This window comes from Diabrotica undecimpunctata, chromosome 1 (assembly GCF_040954645.1).
Source record: "Diabrotica undecimpunctata isolate CICGRU chromosome 1, icDiaUnde3, whole genome shotgun sequence".
Lineage (NCBI taxonomy): Eukaryota > Metazoa > Arthropoda > Insecta > Coleoptera > Chrysomelidae > Diabrotica > Diabrotica undecimpunctata.
This window is the reverse complement of record NC_092803.1, coordinates 18,865,718-18,886,548: the sequence shown is the minus strand read 5'-3', so window position 1 is coordinate 18,886,548 and position 20,831 is coordinate 18,865,718. Positions and strand designations below refer to the sequence as shown.

The 20,831-nt window shown below is 33.6% G+C and overlaps 1 protein-coding gene across 1 annotated transcript; it reads left to right on the top strand.

The window, feature by feature from the left end:
* The first annotated feature begins 1,837 nt into the window (after positions 1 to 1,837).
* Positions 1,838 to 2,266, top strand: LOC140433199 (zinc finger BED domain-containing protein 5-like). The gene has a single exon (XM_072521269.1). The coding sequence runs from the start codon at positions 1,838 to 1,840 to the stop codon at positions 2,264 to 2,266; it is 429 nt and encodes a 142-aa protein (XP_072377370.1).
* Positions 2,267 to 20,831: the final 18,565 nt, after the last annotated feature.

Here is a 20,831-nt window from a genome sequence, read left to right as displayed (position 1 = left end):
ATCTTTTCAACGGGATTCTTAATATTGTTCTGAAGCTATTTTCTTGTGGCATTTTAAAGTAATTAATATTTAAATGGGAATAAGCCACAATTAATTAATTGTGGCTTATTCCCATTTAAATAGTAATTATTTCAACGGGATATATGAAATAGGGACTCTTCCACAAGACTGTATTAGCTCTATTATTTAGCCATAAAAAAAACAGTAAATTAAGAAAGTGTGAAAAACATAGAACAAAATGGGTAATTGGTCATCCCGAACATTTTCAGGCACATTATTTACCGGAAAATACGTAAAATATTCAAGGCATGTTAAAGTCGAACCAAATACGGATTTAGAAAAACATGAAAGAACTAGAAAGGCAATCCTGGGTCTGACTAATGGCTGTTCTTATGGCTGAACAATATATGGAGAAATAAAGAAAATTATAAAAATGCACACACAGGACTGTATACATTTATGGCGAAAACATTAAATAAGTTAACAGTAAAGTATGCCTTTCAAGTCATCATTCAAGAAAGGTTAGACAGTACCAAGATCACTGCTATCGGTATTCACAATATACCTGAATGATATTTTAATACTAACAGATTCCGAAGAGCATTAGCAGATACTGATGGATCTGTGGTATCAATCAGAATCTAAACAGAAGTTGATTTGGTGTTTTAATGTGAACTAAACTCACCTAAAGTTATTCGCTGTTGAAACACTTATAGAAAAATGGTAGCCTCTATTTGAGAAAGACTGGTTAAAGGGCAACATATTATATAAATGTAGATCAGACAATTCTGAATAGTACATAACCCTATTTTGCTAGAAGTTTTCGGTAAAATAGACATTTGACAATTCTTCATCACTATATCCCCGCTTTTATACTGACTGTTAGGGTTTCAAAAATTGTATTAAAATACCACTGACGGAACAATCTTAATTTGCCATCAAATTTAATGCCAACAGGTTGATGCAATCAAAAACCACTTTGTTGAAGTCTGCCAAGTTCAAAATACAATGTAAAAAAGCAGTAAGTTTAAGCGGCAAATAAGTTTTTTTATTATTAATGTCAAAATGTATATATTAATTTTTTAAACTATTTTATACCTTTACATTATATCAGGGGTGGTCAAACCACGGCACGCGTGCCACGGTGTGGCACGGCGGTGTCTTAGAAGTGAAGTGGCACGCGAGGACTTTTTGGAAAAATAAAAAAAATTAACTTAGTATAAAATTAAACATTCGTTCACGTTATTCATCGTTTTGTCAATTGTCGATGCCCGGTTGACTCAGTTCTCAGTTGATTCTCAACTTTTGTGCGAGACGCTTCAAGTATGTTTGCCTTGTGAGAACGTGTTTTTACAGTTTATTTCCTTTTAAAACAATTGTTTTCGAAATGACCACGAATAAGCCATCAACTTCAAAACGTAAATATGAGGACGATATCGCGATTCGTGAATTTAAAACTAAGTGGGAAGAACAATTCTTATTTACTCATCACAACACTTCCAAGCCTTGCTGTTTGATATGTGAAATTTGTGTGGCAGTGCCAAAAAAATTTAATCTGGAGCGCCATTATAAGCAAGTTCATGGCGATTTCACCAACAATTATCGTGTCGGATCACGCCTACGAACCGAATTCATCGCCAAGAAAAAAAATCTTTACCCGGGCAATAATCTTTGTTCCAAAAAAAGAAGTAATGAAATAGAAACAATGGTGAAGACTTTATATGAACTCTCGCTGTTATTAGCACGCAAGAAAAAGCCATATTCCGACGGAGAAGAGGTAATTAAAAATAGTTTACTAATATTCGCTTAAAATGTCGGTGATTCAAATATAAAACATATGGTGGACCAAATCGCTTTGTCCAGAAACAACGTCATGCGCCGAATTGATGATATGGGCCAGGATGTTGAAACACAAATTATCGCCGGACTAGGAGACTGCAAATATTTTTCACTGGCTTTGGATGAAAGCTGCGACATCACAGGAAATGCGCAGTTGAGCATATTTGTACGCTTCGTGACAGATAGTTTCGATGTTGTGGAGGAGCTATTAGATTTGCGCCAACTGGTCTTCACAACAGGACAGGATGCCTTGGATCAAGTCAAAAATGTTATTGAAGGTAGCAAAGTGGAGTGGTCGAAATTGGAGTCGGTTTGTACAGATGAAACGCCTTCCATGGTTGGTCGAATCAAAGGATTTGCAACGCTACTAGAAAACTTTTTAGGAAGTAATGTTTTCAAATTTAGAAATAATAGATATGCAAAGTAATATTTTGTTGAAAAATAAACATAACGAGCTTGTTTCAAGTACAAGTAATTCAAATTCTATTGAATTTTGGAAATACGTTTCCACAGCTGATTTTCCATATCTTCACAATTTTGCTTTGCAGTATTGTTGTCGTTTTGGTTCGACGTATGTGTGTGAAGAAATGTTTTCAATTATGAATGTTATTAAATCACAATATCGTTCAAAATTAACCAATAATCATTTTAAAAATCTAATTTTATTAGCTGTAACAAAAATTGACCCCAAAATTCAAGATTTAATTAAGAAAATTCAGATTCACAAGCCACATTAACCACATCAACCATAAACATGTACTGTACTAATAGTAATAAACAATCTCGAGTAGTTGATAATTATATTTTTTTACCATTTAAAATAAAAAAAAGTGGTAGAAAAGTATAGTATTCTGCTCGCATGTAATGGCTATTACTCACTCTGATGAATTACGACACTCGCTTTCGCTCGTGTCGCAAACTTCATCATCGTGAGTAATAGCATCATTACATGCTCGTGGAATAATATACTATTGTAGCTACATATATTTTTTGTTATTTCATACAAATTCCACCTACCTATTGAATTTTTTGTTAGAAAATTTTTGGTGGCACGACTAACTTTTCATAAACAGATAGTGGCACACTGTTAAGAAAGTTTAGCCACTCCTGCATTATATGGAATTTTATCTACTTTATCCTAAAATCCGTTGTATTGTTGTGATCCACCGTGTAAAATAAATAAGACATTAGAAAAAATTAATTAAATACATTTTATAGGCCAAATAATTCGCGAGTCATCGACTTATTAATTTTGGCACACTCTAACAGGTATTGTTCCTCGTTAAACTAAAACGCAAACAACTTTCCATTTATGGTAGTTCCATACGTCATTTTATACTAAACACACGCCAGTCGACTACTGTTTGAATGATATGTGAATTACTGTTAGAGGTTTTTTATTATTTACAGACATATGATAATAAAAAAAGATAATTTTGTTTATTTTTGTCATCTTAACTTTAATTCCGTGTGAAAATACCACCTGCCGCGTTATTGCAGAAAATATATTTTGATTTATAGTTTTGACCTTCAAAATGAAAGCTAGTGCCAAAATACGAAAAGAAAAACAATTTTGACTAAACATTCTTTCACAGATCTCGATCTGCGGGGCATTCATTTTCATTAGTTCGCAAGCAACTTTTGAGATAAATGTATTTTCATAGAAACAGAGGTATTACTGTCCTTGGTCACTTTTATTATATGTTTAGATTTTTTCTAGGTCCCTATAAATAAAAAAGCGAAGTACAGACCTTTTGTTTAGTCGTATTAACTATGATGGAGTACTTAATTATTTAGCAACAATAAGCATAATAATAAATTGTATTTAGATTTGTAAGAACATTAAGAATTATCGCTATTGTATTTTGTGCTTCTATCCTAAAAGATCATTGGAGCACTGTTCCATGCTGCTTTTTGAACCTGTTTGACAAACAATTAAACTTCTGTATCTAACTGATATTTAGTTAGTTTACAAAGGGACCGAAAGATCAACTGAAGTTTTGCCAATCTGTTCTTGCATTGACTAGCCTAGGGGGATCTGTTTAACTTATTAAATATCTAAATTATTGACAAGTAAAATATTTTGTATTTCCAGCCCAAAATACCTTCGTCTTCTTTTTGTTTCAATCCATTCCATTCCATTACCCCATTACCATTACCATTATGTGCCAAAACTAATGATTATTCCTTTGTACAGAAACAAATTATATGTTTCACAGTAAAAACAACTGTGTAGTTATTAGATAATTGCTAATTTTTATGTATGTTTTTTATTATCTTGAAATTGTATAATACATAAACATTAACGATAATAACTGGTGATGCCAATTAGCATTATTTTTATACATAATTTGAGACAATAAAGTAAAATATAAAGTAAAGGTTGGGCGAGTATATAAATATATTGTGATTTTCCTATAAAATCCGTTGAATGCCGTCTCACAGTGGGACGAATTGCTGAAAACGTGGCTAAAAGTCTAAATGTATGTCCATTTGGATATAAATGTGTACTACTCGTCGGCGAGTAGTAGATAGCTACAGTGGAGCGAAAAACAAAGTATTTAAAAATACAAAAATGTACAAGATGTTCTATTAAAAAAAGCTTTTGAAGTAGGCTAGGATTGCGTGAGTTACCCTGTATATTTAAATTTATGTTTAAAAAGCGCTTATTTATATATAAAAGTCAACGAGTCTCAGCATTTTTTAAAACAAGGACAAAAATAATTTTATTCCATAAGCGATTTCCACCCTATAAACATATAGGAATAATACCTCTAAATAAAAAAAAAACGGGTGTGGCAGTCCAGTGGGACTGCCGGTGGAAGTTACACTTCTATACACGCATTCGCCGTTACAAATTTATTTGGGAGTCAATCTGCACAATCATTACATATGTAATTCTATAGGTAAGACATAGCAGAAAGAGAAACATAATTAATAACAACTTACTAACAATGAAGGATTGAATCAATATTTTGATGAAAATGTATATTTTTATTTTCATATATGTATGAAAGGAGTTGAATGGAAAATTTTTTTACACATACTCTGCAGTAAAATTCATTGTTTACTTTATTATTAATATAATAATACAATACAAATTAAACTGCAGTATTCATAAGTATTTAAAAATGACAATAATATACATAAAAAAATACACTACAATACAGTGCAACATAATTCCATATATAATAATACAATACAAATTAAAATGAAATATCCATAAGTATTTAAAAATGACAATAATGTAATAATATTAATAAAAAAGTCCTCCCCGACTGGGAATCGAACCCCGGTCTCCCGCGTGACAGGCGGGAATACTGACTACTACACTACCGAGGACATGACCCAAATGTATTTCAAAATTGACAGTTCTGGATCATACAGTGATTTATTGAGATTATTATTTTGAAATACAAAAGAATAATATAATTATGAACATTTAATAAATATATCACATAAATAATAATATTAATAAATATTTTATTATATGTATAATATTATATGTATATATATCTGTATATAATATATTATATAATATTAAATTATATATACAAAAGGAACATTTTTATATTCGAGAGAGGAAGAGAGAGAAAATATATCTTCTTTCTCTCTCTTAGTTGGACAAATGACAGATGAATGGAGAAGCAGTGTACATAGATAAAATTACACCTAGGCCTAGATTGGTAACAGGGATAGCCAAGGTCAAATCATGTTCGGATTAGGCGCCCATTCGTTTGGTGGCGCTGCTAGTTTCGTTCCTGCGCGGAGGGAGTGTGCTGTGATCAAGTCAAAGTTGAGTTTAGACCATCGAGCAAAAAGACAAAAGAGGGAATGTAAAGGTAGTGGGGGCAAAAATATTGTTAGACAGGAAATGCCATCTCGAGAGGCCACATTAAACAAGGAAAGAGAGACTTTCCTTGTTTAAGAAATCAAATTTAGTTGGGTTATGTTATTGCTGATGTTATTGTTTGTCCCAACTGTCACATGAAAGATTATTTGTATTTTCTATTGAAGTTTTTTAACAATTGTTTCACATTTTAGACTATTATTGTTATTATTTAATTAAAACTTTATTATGTTCTAGTGTTAAAAAAAGTGTATTATGTATTAATATTATGTAATATTAATATTGTGTAATATTAATATTATGTAATATAACAAATAAATAGATAAATTAGAACCCCTACACCACTGTATGATTATTGTGAAGTGTCATGAAATTTAAATTTGGCGCATTCGCATTTCCGGATATGTCCGCCATCAGAGGCCACTTTTTTGGTCTCCTTTTCATAACGATTAGATTCCCTCTTTTGTCTTTTTGCTCGATGGTTTAGACAAATACGGCGCCATATTTGTATTTGTTTTATTTCTTATAATTTATTTTATAATTTCAATTTTTTTATATAAATAGTGCAAAATCGTACAATTTTCGACGATTTTTCATTATGGAATCGAACACATTACATGGAATAACATTGTAGAGACGAAGAACTGAACAAAAAAAGATGTGTTCCAGATTGCATGGATACTACTGGCAAGCGATACCGTTTTTTAAGTCCAGGACATTATATGGATATGTTTGATAAATGGGTGAATGCTGTTAAGAGCCCTAATTAGAGAATGCTGCAAAAGAAACTATTTATAACAAATTTCGTGTATGCGCTAGTCATTTTAAAGAGGAAGATATAGTCAATGTTGGAAATAGCGGTATTACGAGACCAGCCGTTCCGAGTTTGTTTTTACCAGGACCAGGTAAGAACTATTATACCACTGACCTATATTTTTATTCACATTATATCTGACCTTTTACAAATTAGTTTATAAATTTAACCTAAAATTATATATTATAAAACCAGTCTTACTTAGCTTAGTATTTGAATTATTTGTAGGTAGTGGTTCAACAACTATCTTAAAAAGCATCACCTTAGAGAGGGTTCGGCATAAATTTCTACAGGTGTGCGCCTTTCAAAGTTGGATTAGATTAGCAGACCATGACTACACTATCATGGAGAGGTATATGAGCTTGCCTGCTTTAAGTGTGAGGAGGGATCTGTCCCTCTCTTGTGAGTGAGATTGGTCTTAGAGTACCATATTACCATGGTTTGCCTCATCTATGTACTTTTAATGTTCCATTTTGTAAAACAACCTATGGTGCTAATAGCCCACTGAATAGATACTTATCTTTGTTAAACAACCTAAATGTAAATATTTAATATGTCCCTCAATAAATATATAAATATTAGTAGAAGAGTTACTGGTACCATAGAGTTTGGAAACTTAACTGTGTAAAATACTTCATGTTTTTATTGTAACTAGGTAATACTTTACATATTTTTTTATTTTTGTTATGTTATTTTTCCACCTTTATTGTGCTGGATTTTAGAATCATAGAACTAACTGTTGGGTTTATAGGTTTTAAAATATATATATATATATATATATATATATATATATATATATATATATATATATATATATGTGTGTGTGTTGTGTGTGTACATGCATGTGTTTGTGTACATAATATATTTTTATTTCACATTATTTAATTTTATTATCGTAAAATACTGTGTACTTAACCACTATTTTGTATATTGTAAGTTGTAACATTTAATCGACTTGTCCCGTATATTAGCCTGCATCCACACAGACAGTGGTAAGGCGTTCAGAGTTATGAATAAATAAATTTGAATGTGTCGACAGGGATCTTTCCTATTCTGTTGATGATAGGGATGGGATGACTGATCTTAAGATGACATACTGGTGAAAAAATCTGTTGATTGTAATTGTGTTTGTCATTTCAGGCATAAAAACATTATTATCCTCTGTTGTTTGGAGTTTATACTGAGCAAATAAAGTTACTATATCAGGTTTTAGCAAAGCTTACATTCTGGGTGAAAACTTTAAGCATACCTTAGAAATAAATTATTTACCTTATCCATTGTTCTTTTTTTTTGTTCGTTTTTTCTATTTGCTATCATTCGGTTATTCCTCATTCTTGGGTTTTCTTTTTGCAAGAAGCAATATTTTGCTAATCTAATCAAAATCATAATTTTGTTGATAACCAGAATATTTTTCTGGAACTTATATTATGATTGTAAGGTAAATTTTCTGTCTCATCTGGTATTTATTTAGTAGTGGAATTCTCTAGTGTGTTATTTGGACCTTCATCATTATCTTGATTCAATAATATAACAATTCAACAGTAAACTTCGTATATAGTGCAGAGCACATGGTAAAGCAGTTTTCCATTAAGTGAATTCTAAATTTTTGGTTTTCTATGCTAGATTCACCAATTTCCATATAACTCATTGTATTTTTCGACTTAACCATTTCCTTCATGATTATATGGTGTTGTTCTACTTGAATATATTCCTTTAGAGTGTAGATAATTAATAAATTCTTGTGAAATAAAGCTAGTTCTCCTTGTTAGATTTGATATATACCGTCATTCTATATAAACCAAATAGTGATTTAATCTGTAATTGGTTAGAATTGCTTTTCTACCAGATAATGTCTGCATTTTTTTTAATACTTCAACTCATTTGCTTTTTTTTCAATTGCATAATGTTTTCATTCAGAATCTGTGAGGGTATGTGTGAAAAAAGCAATTGGTTTTCCAGATTGATTGCTTCGCTTATGTAATCATAGATTAATTTTTTAAAAGCATGTACTTATCATTATCTTCTATGGATTTATCTTTAGATTCATTGCTTTCTAAAAAATTCTTGAATGTTATATACTTACCAATGTTTGAATTCTTTGGTGGAAGTTTGACAGTTTGGATCAGCCTCTAGTTTATCTGGTCTAAAGTACTTCCCCATTGTAAATTTATGCGAATAAAATTGTAGTAAAATGTCTTTTGCAGAATTAGACTTTTATTCACATAAAACTTGATAAGAATGACAAAACAATTATTTAAATACTGACCAGTTCTTGTCACAACATTAAGAAAACTAAATTATACTACACATGGCTTGTATTATTAATATTTTTTGTAACACATATAACATTTCTTGTAACATTTTTATAAATAAAGATTTTATTCTATATTTTATTCTTTAATTTTTTTAACCACTTTGGCATTTTAATGTAATGGAAAATAAATATAGTCCCAACATAACAAGAAAACCCAAAAAGTATACGAAAAATATTTATTATCGTATAGGATAAGGATTTTTCTTGTTATTTTAGGATTATATCGATTTTCCTTTACTTTAAAATGAGTTCACAATCCTAGGTAATATTACTAAACTTTTGAATTTAGCGCCATGTATATATAGTTACGCGCCCGATCACTAGGTGATGCGCCAATCATTGTTTTATTCCTTAATACGGAAGTTTCAATGCTAGGTGGTAGGCAGTGTATTATTACCTGTCTACAAAAACAAGCGATATGTACAACAATGCACAAACTACAGGGCCATAAAACTACTTAGTCACACCATGAAAATGTATGAGAGAGTAATTGATAGACGGATACGTGAAGAAACCAAAATATCCGATAATCAGTTTGGCTTAATGCAAATCAGATCAACAACAGACGCAATTTTCAGTATAAGACAGTCGATGGAAAAATACAGGAATAAAGAAACAAATGCTCACATGGTATTCAATGATCTTGAGAAAGCATATAATTGATTTCCACGGGAGATTCTGTGGAGGGCACTCAATAAGAAAGCAGTCCCCGGTGAATATATAAAGATTGTGAGAAACATGCATGAGGAAGTAACAACTAGTGTTAAGACAGGTGTGGGAGAAACTGATAAATTTTATGTGAAAGTAGGATTGCACCAAGGCTCGGTGCTTAGTACTTATTTTATTCTCATTAGGTCTGGATCAAATAACACCGAAACTACAGGGTAATATTCCGTGGTGCTTATTTTATGCTGATGATGTAGTGTTAGTAGGAAATAGTGACAGCGATTTAGAACGAAAACTGGAACAGTGGAGAAAAGCTTTTGACGAAGAAGGTTCAAAACTTACTATGACAAAAACAGAGTATTTGTAAAGTTCATTTAAAGACGGAGTTAGTACAAATATATTTGGATGGTGAACTCATTGTGAAAAGTAATAGTTTTAAGTACCTTTTTTTTGGAATAAGGTGGAAAGGTTCGAAACCGACTAGGGAAGGTGTCCCTAGTACTGTTGGATTCAACCAGAAAGGCAGGACCATACGTGAACGGCATAGAGTTCACCAACTCAGTACCAACTAAAACCACCCCCTCTTTGACGCTGAATATCCCCGGACGAGTTTATTAGAGAACGAAACATGGGGACATCCCGCGCAGTTTGGAAGGGTGTTCTTGCAGAAGGTCTTAGGGCTTGTTCTACGATGTATACCTAATAATGGCACACATCTAGGGCAGGATCTGACTTCTTTTCGGAAGGAAAAGGGGGAAAGGGGATCGAAAAACTGACGTTATTATAGAATTAAGAAGAAAAAGAAGATGAAACAAAGAGAAAAGTCTGCACCTTTAGTGTCTCTAGTTACCTGTCGATATGGAAGCTGGTTCCTACCGGAACAAGATTAGGACAGATTAATTTTCCACTGTAGTTTTCGCACTAAAGGAGTTCTTGTCGATGAGTACCAAGAATGGGGGGAAAGTACGTTAAAAGTTGTATGGAGTAGATATGCGTAAGTAATTTTTTACTATTGTTGTCTATTTAATTATTATTCTAATATGTATGACGTATATATCCGGTGTACCTGCTCTGTGTATATTAAGTCAAAGAGAATTAGGACAAAAGGTTGTTTGTAGGTGACAGGTGTACCTGCTATAGGTATATTCAAAGCAGAAAAAGTGAGGTAAAGATAAATTTATTTATAGGTATCCCCTTGTGTAGTCTGAGAAAAAAAAACCTCTCTCACCTGGCTTGTTCAGCCCTTTCAAATGTGGTCTTTCTTTTCATGATCTTCGTTTGGTCTATTATGATTTCGAAGTTCTCCTTGTTGATCATAGCTACCTGTAGAATGTTGTTGGGCGTTATCAACCCTATTCTGTTACGAAGCCTATTTTGTTCGGGGGCGAAAACATTACACCAGAAGATGCAATGCTCATCGTCGTCCCTTTCGCCGCATGTAGAGCATATGTCATCGTTGGTTTTCTTGATAGCGTATGTGTGAGACTTAAAAGATCCATATCCGGTCAGAAATGGTGTAAAATAATAATTCACTCGTTTAAACTTACAGTTGTACCAAGCCACTACATCAGGGATTATTGTTTTGGTCCATTGAGCTTTTGTAGTCTGTGCCTCCCATTCCCTCTGCCATTCTGCTAGTAGTTGCTCTCGTACGGCCGCTCTTACCTGGGGTAAGTGACCGTTCCGGTTATCATATAGCATATGCCGTTCTTTGGCTAAGTGGTGAATGGGGAGCGTACCAGCGATTGTCTGTAGGGCCACGGTAGAAGTGGTTCGATACGCACTCGTAACTTTGAGAAGGGGTTTCCTCTGTGCTCTATTAATCATGTCTTTGTACTTTTGATATGTAAATACATCTATACAGATGGGGGTTCCATATAGGAGGGTCGATTGTACAACGTGTAGGTACAATCTTCTCTTGTTGCTGCTAGGCCCACCTATATTGGGTATTATTCTCTGGATGGCTGCTGTCTGTTCGTAGGCCTTCTTAACCACTCTCGAAAGATGTTTCGTGAAGCGTAAGCCTCTGTCTAAATCAATGCCTAGATATTTAGGACAGTTCGTTGATTTTAGCTCATTACTACCTAGTTAGAATATCAAATCTGCCCCGGCTCTCGAAGCTTTCAGAGTGACCGCTTTGGTCTTGTTGCCTGCAAGTTCCAGGTCGTTATTCGTCATCCACCTATTTACTTTACGAAAGCAGTCGTTTACAGTGTCTACGATTTCCAGATACATGTCACTTGTTACTAATATAGCTAGGTCGTCGGCATAGGCTATTGCCATGCTATTTCTAACGTAATCATTGTCTATAAGAGTACCCCATTATACAGTACATTCCATAACGTCGGGCCTAATACGGAGCCTTGTGGTACACCGGCTGTTAATCTGATTTCTGTGTTTCTAGCCACTGAAATTACTTGTATCTCTTTATGATGTTTATTAAATATCCCGAAATAGTTTTAAGTACCTAGGATCGGTGTTACAGAGTAATGGGGGAATATATGGAGATGCATGCGGTAGAATTAGGGTTGGATAGGTAAAATGGAAGGAATGGAATGGTGTGTTGTGTGATAGAAAAATTAAAATTAGGCTGAGAGAAAAAATTTATAAAACAGCCATAAGACCAGCTATGATTTACGGAACTGAATGTTGGACAGTTAAAAAGAAAGAGGAACACGGAATGCATGTGACGGAAATAAGAATACTTAGATGGATGAGTGGAGTGACAAAAAAGGTTAAAATTAGGAATGATTATACAGGGAGACGACTTCAACGTGCATAAGAAGGTAAGAGAAATTACAGGTAAATGTAAAAACAGAAGAATAAGTAAACTTGTTAATGATAATGGAGAGATAATCGTGGACAAAGAGAGTATCAATGATACCTGGAAAAATTACATAAGAAATTTATTTTTTGATGAGAGAGAGAACCAGCCCCCAATACCTAAGGAAACAGGACCACCTATACTAGTGGCAGAAATAAGAGCAGCCATAATTCCACTAAAAGAAGGTAGAGCTCCAGGACCAGACGGAGTACAATCTGAATTTCTTAAACTTCTTGATGATGAATCTTTAAGAGTACTATGTAAAATCTTCAATAATATCTATGACACAGGCAATATCCCAAAAGATTGGCTACTTTCAGAATTTATTACCTTACCAAAGAAACAGGGAGCAAAAAAGTGCGGAGAATATAGGCTAATAAGTCTAATGAGCCATACATTAAAACTTTTTCTTAAAATTATACATCGTAGAATATACAAGCTATGCGAAGAGAGAATACAAGACACACAGTTTGGATTCATGAAGGGCGTAGGTACAAGAGATGCACTGTTTAGTCTACAAGTATTATTTCAAAGATGCAGAGATATGACTTGCGATATTTACACCTGCTTTGTGGACTACCAAAAAGCATTTGATACAGTTCAATACCAAAAAATGATGGATATTCTAACAAAAGCCCAAATGGATGATAAAGATCGGCGTATAATACAAAATTTATACTGGAACCAATCAGCCACAATAAGAACGAATTTTGGAGGTGAACCAACGGAAATGATCCAGATTCTACGAGGCGTTAGACAAGGTTGTATACTTTCACCTATATTATTTAATCTATATTCAGAGGAAATATTTAGTGAAGCCTTGGAAAAATGCGAACATGGAATACTTCTAAATGGAAAACGCCTAAACAACATCCGTTATGCAGACGACACCGTTATTTTTGCAGACAGTTTGAACAGTTTACAGCAACTGATAAACAAAGTAAATGAAGTAAGTGAAAGATTTGGACTTCAAGTAAATATAACAAAAACTAAATTTATGATCATCAGCAAAAATAAAGTTAGAGACGCTCAACTACTTATCAATAATACACCAGTGGACCGAGTAAAACAGTATAACTATCTTGGAACAACAGTAAATGAACAATGGGATCACTCACAGGAAATAAAATGTAGAATAGAGAAGGCTAGGAGTGCATTCAATAACATGGCCAAACTCTTTAAAAGCCACAATCTTAATCTGGAGATAAAAGTAAGGCTCCTACGATGTTATATCTGCTCAATATTGTATTACGGAGTTGAATCCTGGACACTAACTGAAGCAATGGAGAAAAAACTTGAAGCCTTCGAGATGTGGCTATACAGGCGAATTCTAAGGATATCATGGACAGACAAGATAACCAACGAGACCGTATTACGAAGAGTGGGCAAAGAAAGAGAGGTGATGTATACCATTAAAAGGAGAAAGTTGGAATATCTCAGACATATAATGAGAAACAGCACTAAATACAGATTACTGAAGGTAATCCTACAGGGTAAAGTATTCGGAAAGCGAGGAATTGGGAGAAGGAGAATATCATGGTTGAAGAACCCGAGGAAATGGTTCTCCACAACAACAACGAATCTATTTAAAGCATCAGTCAATAAAATAATTATAGCCAGAATGATTGCCAATATTCGGAACGAATAGGCACTGAAAGAAGAAGAATACCAGCAGAGTAGCAGGGAGAAGCCCAGTCACTGCTATTTGCCACGTGACAGAGACTTTGGAGTGATCGAAAAACAACAACGTTATTTTAAAGACATGTTTTTGTCAGACGATTGGGTGAAAGTTATTTCCCGTTTAAAAAAGAACAATATATTTCAGTTATTTAAAATTACCTCTGAAAATTTTAAGTGTAGGTACTGAAAAACTAGAGAAGTTACTTAGAAACCGAAAAAAAAGCAAGATATAACAGTAGAATGACTTAAAATACAGTGGCTAATATTCAAAGCAGAAGAGCCCTTAAAATATATTCTAAATATTCTAATGACGAGAGGGTAATATTTAATTGTGTTGACGTCTCAAAAAAAAAAGACAGACGTCTTTCAGCTAAAAAGAGAAGATTTCTACTTGGACATCCTCTATTCGGCTGGAAGACACATATATTAACTAAAATATAAAGACCATCAGAGTCTTCTTCCTTACATTCCGAAGGTCTACCATGAATTCTACATAAACCTGAAGATAAACGTGGAGGTAATAGATAATGATATTGGATCGGAAACAGATGAATGACTTTTCTAATTTTACATTTAGGCTATTGTGCTTCTGAGCGACTCTTCTAAAGGTGTGGAAAGATTTATTGAAGATCAACACTATTCCAAATTTTCTCTTTTTTTGTATTTAATTGTTTGCTTTAAGCTTTGATATTTTTCAGTATTAAAAGTTATGGTTGGTTTTATGTTTATTTTAAACAAGATTATTTAGCAAATCAATGTTTAAGTAGATAGTTATATCGAATACTATAAAAACAGTATTGTGTTTTTATCAATGTAATACTGCATATTATTAATTTAACTTATCTGAATGGATCAAGTTATCTAATCTCATAAAAAACTTTTTATATACGAGTACATCACTTCTGCAACAAAATTAATTAACCTTGTGTTCAAATTACCCAGTTTGTTGGACTCGTACACGCGAATTCACTAAATATGGACGTCTCAGTCTACATCTTAATTTTTTTGGCGCGTTGAGTTATTTTAACAATCAATTATTATCAATTAATAGCATAAAACAACTATTTAAGTACTCAAGGACGATGTGAGTAATATAGTTACTATTATTTTTTTATTTCCTCATTTACAGACAGAGAAGTAATTGATCAGTATTGTCATTAGTATGTTAAAATGACAGTATTTAAATAAACTTTACAAACCATAAAATAAACGGTAGATTCTTCTTTCTATCTTAGTTTCTATCTCCTCGACGCAAGAGAAGCTTGGAGATAAATATTATATGGCAATTTTGATTTGATGTACAGCTGCTCCACCATAAATAGGTCCGATGTAATCCCAAACCAATTTCTTAACTTTTTAAACAAAACAATATTTTTCATTGACTCTTACGCGTTTAATTTTACCTTCCAATATGTTTTCTGTAGTAGCGTACTTAGATTATGTCACAATATGGCATTCAAGTTTTTTCTTTATGATGGTGGTTAATATTGCTACATCCTTCTGAATTTTGCGATCAATTCTATATTCATACAACTCTCACTTCATACTGTTTTTAGTATATGCTGATAATATTATCTCTAAAATGCCTCCGGTATATCTAGTTCGATTATTTTTACAGTCCAGGAGTCTAAATCGTAGAACAACGTTAATAAAATATAGCATCTTAGTATTATTATCCTTAGATTAATATTTAACAAGAACAATCAACAGAAACAGACTAAAAAATAATAAACCATGATTTATACATAAAGTAGCTGAGGAAAAACGAGGTGCCTAAACGCAGTACATGAGCAGCAAAAACCCAGAGACATACGAAATTAAAGTTAGAAACAGAGTTATCTATGAGATAAATAAACCAAAGCCAACCTAATGGGAAAGTTTCTCTGTAGAAATGGAATATCACATGTATGGAGGCCAAAAGAAGATATGGAATATGCTAAAAGGAAGAAAGAAGAAAATAAATAGGATACTTAAACTAACACTATAATACCTGAAACCTTTTTCTTCTTCTTCCTATTTATAAGCAATTCTGCTTGTTCATTGGCGGATTAATACCTCTATGGAAGGTTGTCACTCAATCTTTTGTGCGTTCGTCCGATGTTTCTTTTGCTGATTGTTGAGTTATCTCTTGCGGGTCTCCTCCACTTTGCTTATGTGGTTATTAATTTTTTTTTTCTATTTTGTTCATTCATTTATACACTGTATGTTACATTTTCTTTTAATGTCTTCACTTATCTTTCGATCCCTCAGTGTATTTCCTGTAATTCTTTTCAGTACTCTCATCTCTGCCATTTTCAGTAGCCTTTGCGTTGTGTCTGTGTAGGGTATATGTCATTATTGGTCCCACACAGGCTTTATAAATTCTTGATTTCATCTCAGTGTTAATGTGTCTGTTTCGCCCTATAGTGTTATTAAGGCATCCTGCCAGTCTATTTGGTTTTTGTACTTGATCTCTCACTTCTTTGTCCAGGTCTCCATAGCTAGACAGTGTAATTCACAGGTATTTTATTTCCATTACTTGTTCAATACTGATGCCATGAACAGCAATGTAACCGAAGTGGATCATTACCAAAGATAATTAATCAGGGATCTGAAATTTTACCGGACGTAACACACAATGAAGTTCGAAGGTCAGTGCAAGAAATGAAAAACAATAAGTCCCCCGGAGGCGATGAAATAGTGGCAGATGCCTTGAAAGTGGCTGGAAAAAGATTATGGCAGGTCCTTGCCAAACTATTCACTAGATGTTTGCAGGAAGCAATGACACCAACCCAGTGGTATAACGCAGAAATTATCATACTTCATAAAAAATGGGATGCTACCGACCTCAGGAATTACAGGCCCACTTTCACTACTACAGGATCTACTTTCACATATTTATAATGGAACAAACGATTACCTACTGGTAATAAAAAATCTTATAGAAAAATGCACTGAATATAATAAACCACTAGCATTAATATTTGTCGACTATGAAAAGGCATTCGACACCGTAAATCAACAAAAAATGTTGGAAGCCTTGACATAATGCCGAATTGACTATCGGTATATAAATATAATTAAACACATATACAAAAACGCAACAGCCAGTGTTAGAGTGGGTGATCGTCAAACCCAGAAATTCCCGATACAACGTGGAGTACGCCAGAGGGACACCATATCGCCGAAACTGTCCACTACGCTTTTGGAATATATATGTAAAAGAGCAAAACTGACCGACAAGGGCATAAACATAAACGGAGAAAAGCTTAGCCATCTAAGGTTTGCAGATGATTTTGTACTAATAGCTGATAGGATAGATGAGGCAAAAGAACTTTTAAATCAGCTCTACCTTTCCTCACTAGAAGGAGGATTGAAAATAAATCTATCTAAAACCCAGATATTGACAAATCTTGTAGTCAGCGAAGATATATTCGTATTAACAAGATCCATAGACCAGGTAATGGCCTATAAATACCTAAATAAATCGTAGTCAGCGAAGATATATTCGTATTAACAAGATCCATAGACCAGGTAATGGCCTATAAATACCTAGGTCATGAGATTCGCATAGGAAAAGATAACCAAACCGTTGAGCTTCTCCGTCGTATAAGACTGACTTGGGCAGCCTTTGGCAAGCTGAACCATATTTTCAAATCGTCTGATATACCAATATGCCTTAAAAGAAAAACGTTTAATCAGTGTGTTTTGCCAGTGTTAACTTACGGTGCGGAAACGTTGACCATGACAAGGAGAACAGTTCAAAAGATCCGTGTGTGTCAAAGGGCGATGGAGCGTGCTATGTTGGGCGTTTAACTACGAGACAAGATCCCAAATCGCCAGCTACGACAAAGAACAGGAGTGGCTGATGCAGTAGAGAGAGTAGCAACACTGAAATGGAACTGGGCAGGCCACGTGGCTCGACTGACAGATAAAGATGGACAAAGCGGATACTGGAATGGAGACCAAGAGATGATGCCTACCGAAGCATAGGTCATCCACCAACACGTTGGACTGACGATCTAAAACGTTGTCATAGGAATTGGATTTAAGAGGCACAAGATCGAAATAGATGAAAAATTATGAGGGAGATCTATGTCTAGCAGTGGATAAGCGAAGATTGAATGATGATGATGATGATGACTGATGCCATCAATTTCTATTTTACATCTGGTTGGTTCTTTGCTGACTACCATTGTTTTAGTTTTCTTAGATGAGATTGTCATATTAAATTCTTTGCTCTTACGTCAAATCTGTGGACCAGTCTTTGCAGATTATCTTCATCTTGGGCTATCAATATTGCGTCGTCTGCGCAGCAGAGTATTTTGATTTCTTTGTTTCTCATTCTGTATCCTCTTCCTTTGTTAACGCTTTTGATGATTTCATCCATGATCAAATTGAAGAGCATGGGGCTCAACGAATCGCCTTGTCTTATTCCGCTGCCTATTCCTATAGGTTCTGTAAGTTGTCCATCTATTCTGACTTCCATTTTGTTTGGTAGATGTTTTCGATAGTTTTTATAATATTTAGGGGAGATTTCCTATTATACAGAAGATGGATTACATCTTTGAGTCTTACTCCGTCAAACGCTTTCTTTAGGTCAATCAGACACAGAAATACTGGTCTATTATACTCTAGTGATTTCTTAGTAATTTAATATTGCATCTGTACACGATCTTCCACTACGAAAACCCTCTTGTTCATCTGCTAAACTTATCCTCTGATTTATTACCACTTGTAAAATTTTAGTTGTAAGTTTTAGCATAGCATTCAACAACTTTATACCTCTGTAGTTTTCTGGCTGTGTTTTATCTCCTTTCTTGAATAGTAGAATAAGTTCGCTTCTTCTTCATTCTTCTGGTATTTTATTGTGTTTTATAATTTTATTAATCAATGTTGTTAATTGTTCTATCATTGCTGCTCTACAATATTTCAGTAACTCGTTTGGTATCCCGTCTTTAGCTGCTGTTCTGTTCTTAAGGTTTTCAAGTATTTCCCGAACTTCCTGTACATTTATATTTAGTTCTTCATTTGTGGTAATTTCTGGTGTTTCCGGTTCTAGCGTAGTTTGTTCTTGCTCTGCATATAGCTTTTTTAGATAGTCAATCCACGTATCCTTTTCTATGTGTTTTGGTTGTACTAGTTTCTTTACCTCCGTTCTTTGACCTCTTGTGAAGGTCCATATTTTCTTTTGCAGACCGTAAAAATCATGTTCCATTTATTTCGAAAAGCGTTCCCAGTGATCATTTTTTATTTTTCTTATAAGTTAATGTTTTTCGTTACTAATTGTCTTGTAATAATTATGGTATGTCTCTTGTGTTTTGGTTGACATTTCAGGTAAGCTTTTTTTTCTTTACATAAGAATACATAATTAATTGATGGATTCGACCGTTACTTGATGGAAATTCAGTTTATGTAACAATAAAACACTGAAAACTTTGTTTTAAAAAATTTCCACAAAATTTATTATAAAAACTTATCACTTCAGCTGTTTCGGCAAAGTGCCTTTCTCAAGTGATCTATTTTTGGCATGAGTTTACACTTTATAGTCTTTAATGAAATAGGTTGAGGAGGTGAGAACTTTTTGTCTCAAGTTTGTCATTCAGAATTATATCTGTGTTTTTTAATTTGTTGATTTTCATAGATTCTAACAAAGATAGCTTAAAGCCTTTATTTTGAGTGTGAAGAATTTGAAATTCGTCATTAAAAGAATGATTATGATCTAGAAGGTGAAGTGCGTATGTAGAATCTATTTTTCTATTATTGTAAGCCCTTTTATGTTCTGCTATTCGTTTATTAAAATTTCTACCAGTTTGACCGATGTAAGTTTTTGGACAGTCGCCACATTTAAATTTGTATACATCACTGCGTAAGTGCTTTTTATTTTGGCTCTTGTTGTTTTTAATATATTTGCCCAAGTTGTTGTTTGTTCTGAAAGCTGGTGTTATTCCTTTCGTTTTTATGTGGTTGGCTATATTTTTGTTGATATTTTGCCTCCCGAGATGGGGTGGCAACTGCCCCAATGGTAAAAGCGCCTTTCGGCACCATATGCATTTTGATTCTTGGACTATTTACTAATTATTTTCAAATTTTCAAGTAAATCGATCTTTTCCGAAAAAAAAGGTGAAAACCTTAGTTTCCTGGACTAACACTCAGTTTGTAATATAATGTTTCAATTTGTTCGTAGTGTTTTTGAACTTTGTGGTAATTTTAAACTAGAATGTATAAAATATTTTTCATGGTGTGGCACTTTATGTGGAATACAGATCAAATGTTGATTTTAAATGCATCTCGATTCAGCTTCGATCTGAACCCGCCACTGCGTTATTCGCTTCCACATTCGACTTACGCCAAATAGAAATTCAAAACTTCAGGTAATCTTCACCGAGTATTTTGTGTTTACATGCCGGATTTATTTTTCATAACACCAAAAGACGCCTTAAAAAGAAAGAAAAAGTGTGGAGGGATATTTCAGGTGGAATTTGTAAAGAGAAAGCTCGATTTGATGTCAGGTGTAAAAGAGGCCATTTATTGAAAAACGATAAGAGGATTATAGGAAGAAATTTTTTTGTTCTTTCAGTTTTTAGTTTTTTTTTACTTTTTTTTTTACAGCTAATTATAGATTATTATTTAAATTAAATTCTAGTTTCCAAAGTCTCCTTTAGTCTTACGTCTCCAAAGACTGATGCATGACACAAAGTGTGACCAGTGTAACCTATCCTCCAAGAAAAGAAAAACTAACCTCACACATAAACCAATAGGTTAGAAAACAGATGGCATTCCCACCATAGACATATAATATAATAGTCCCTGCATCTCCATCTAATGGACCGGCATTATAGACGTGTCCTTCTCGTTGGTCATT

Coding starts and splice junctions, on each gene's coding strand:
- LOC140433199 (XM_072521269.1), top strand. CDS start 1,838: ATGGTGGACCAAATCGCTTTGTCCAGAAACAACGTCATGCGCCGAATT.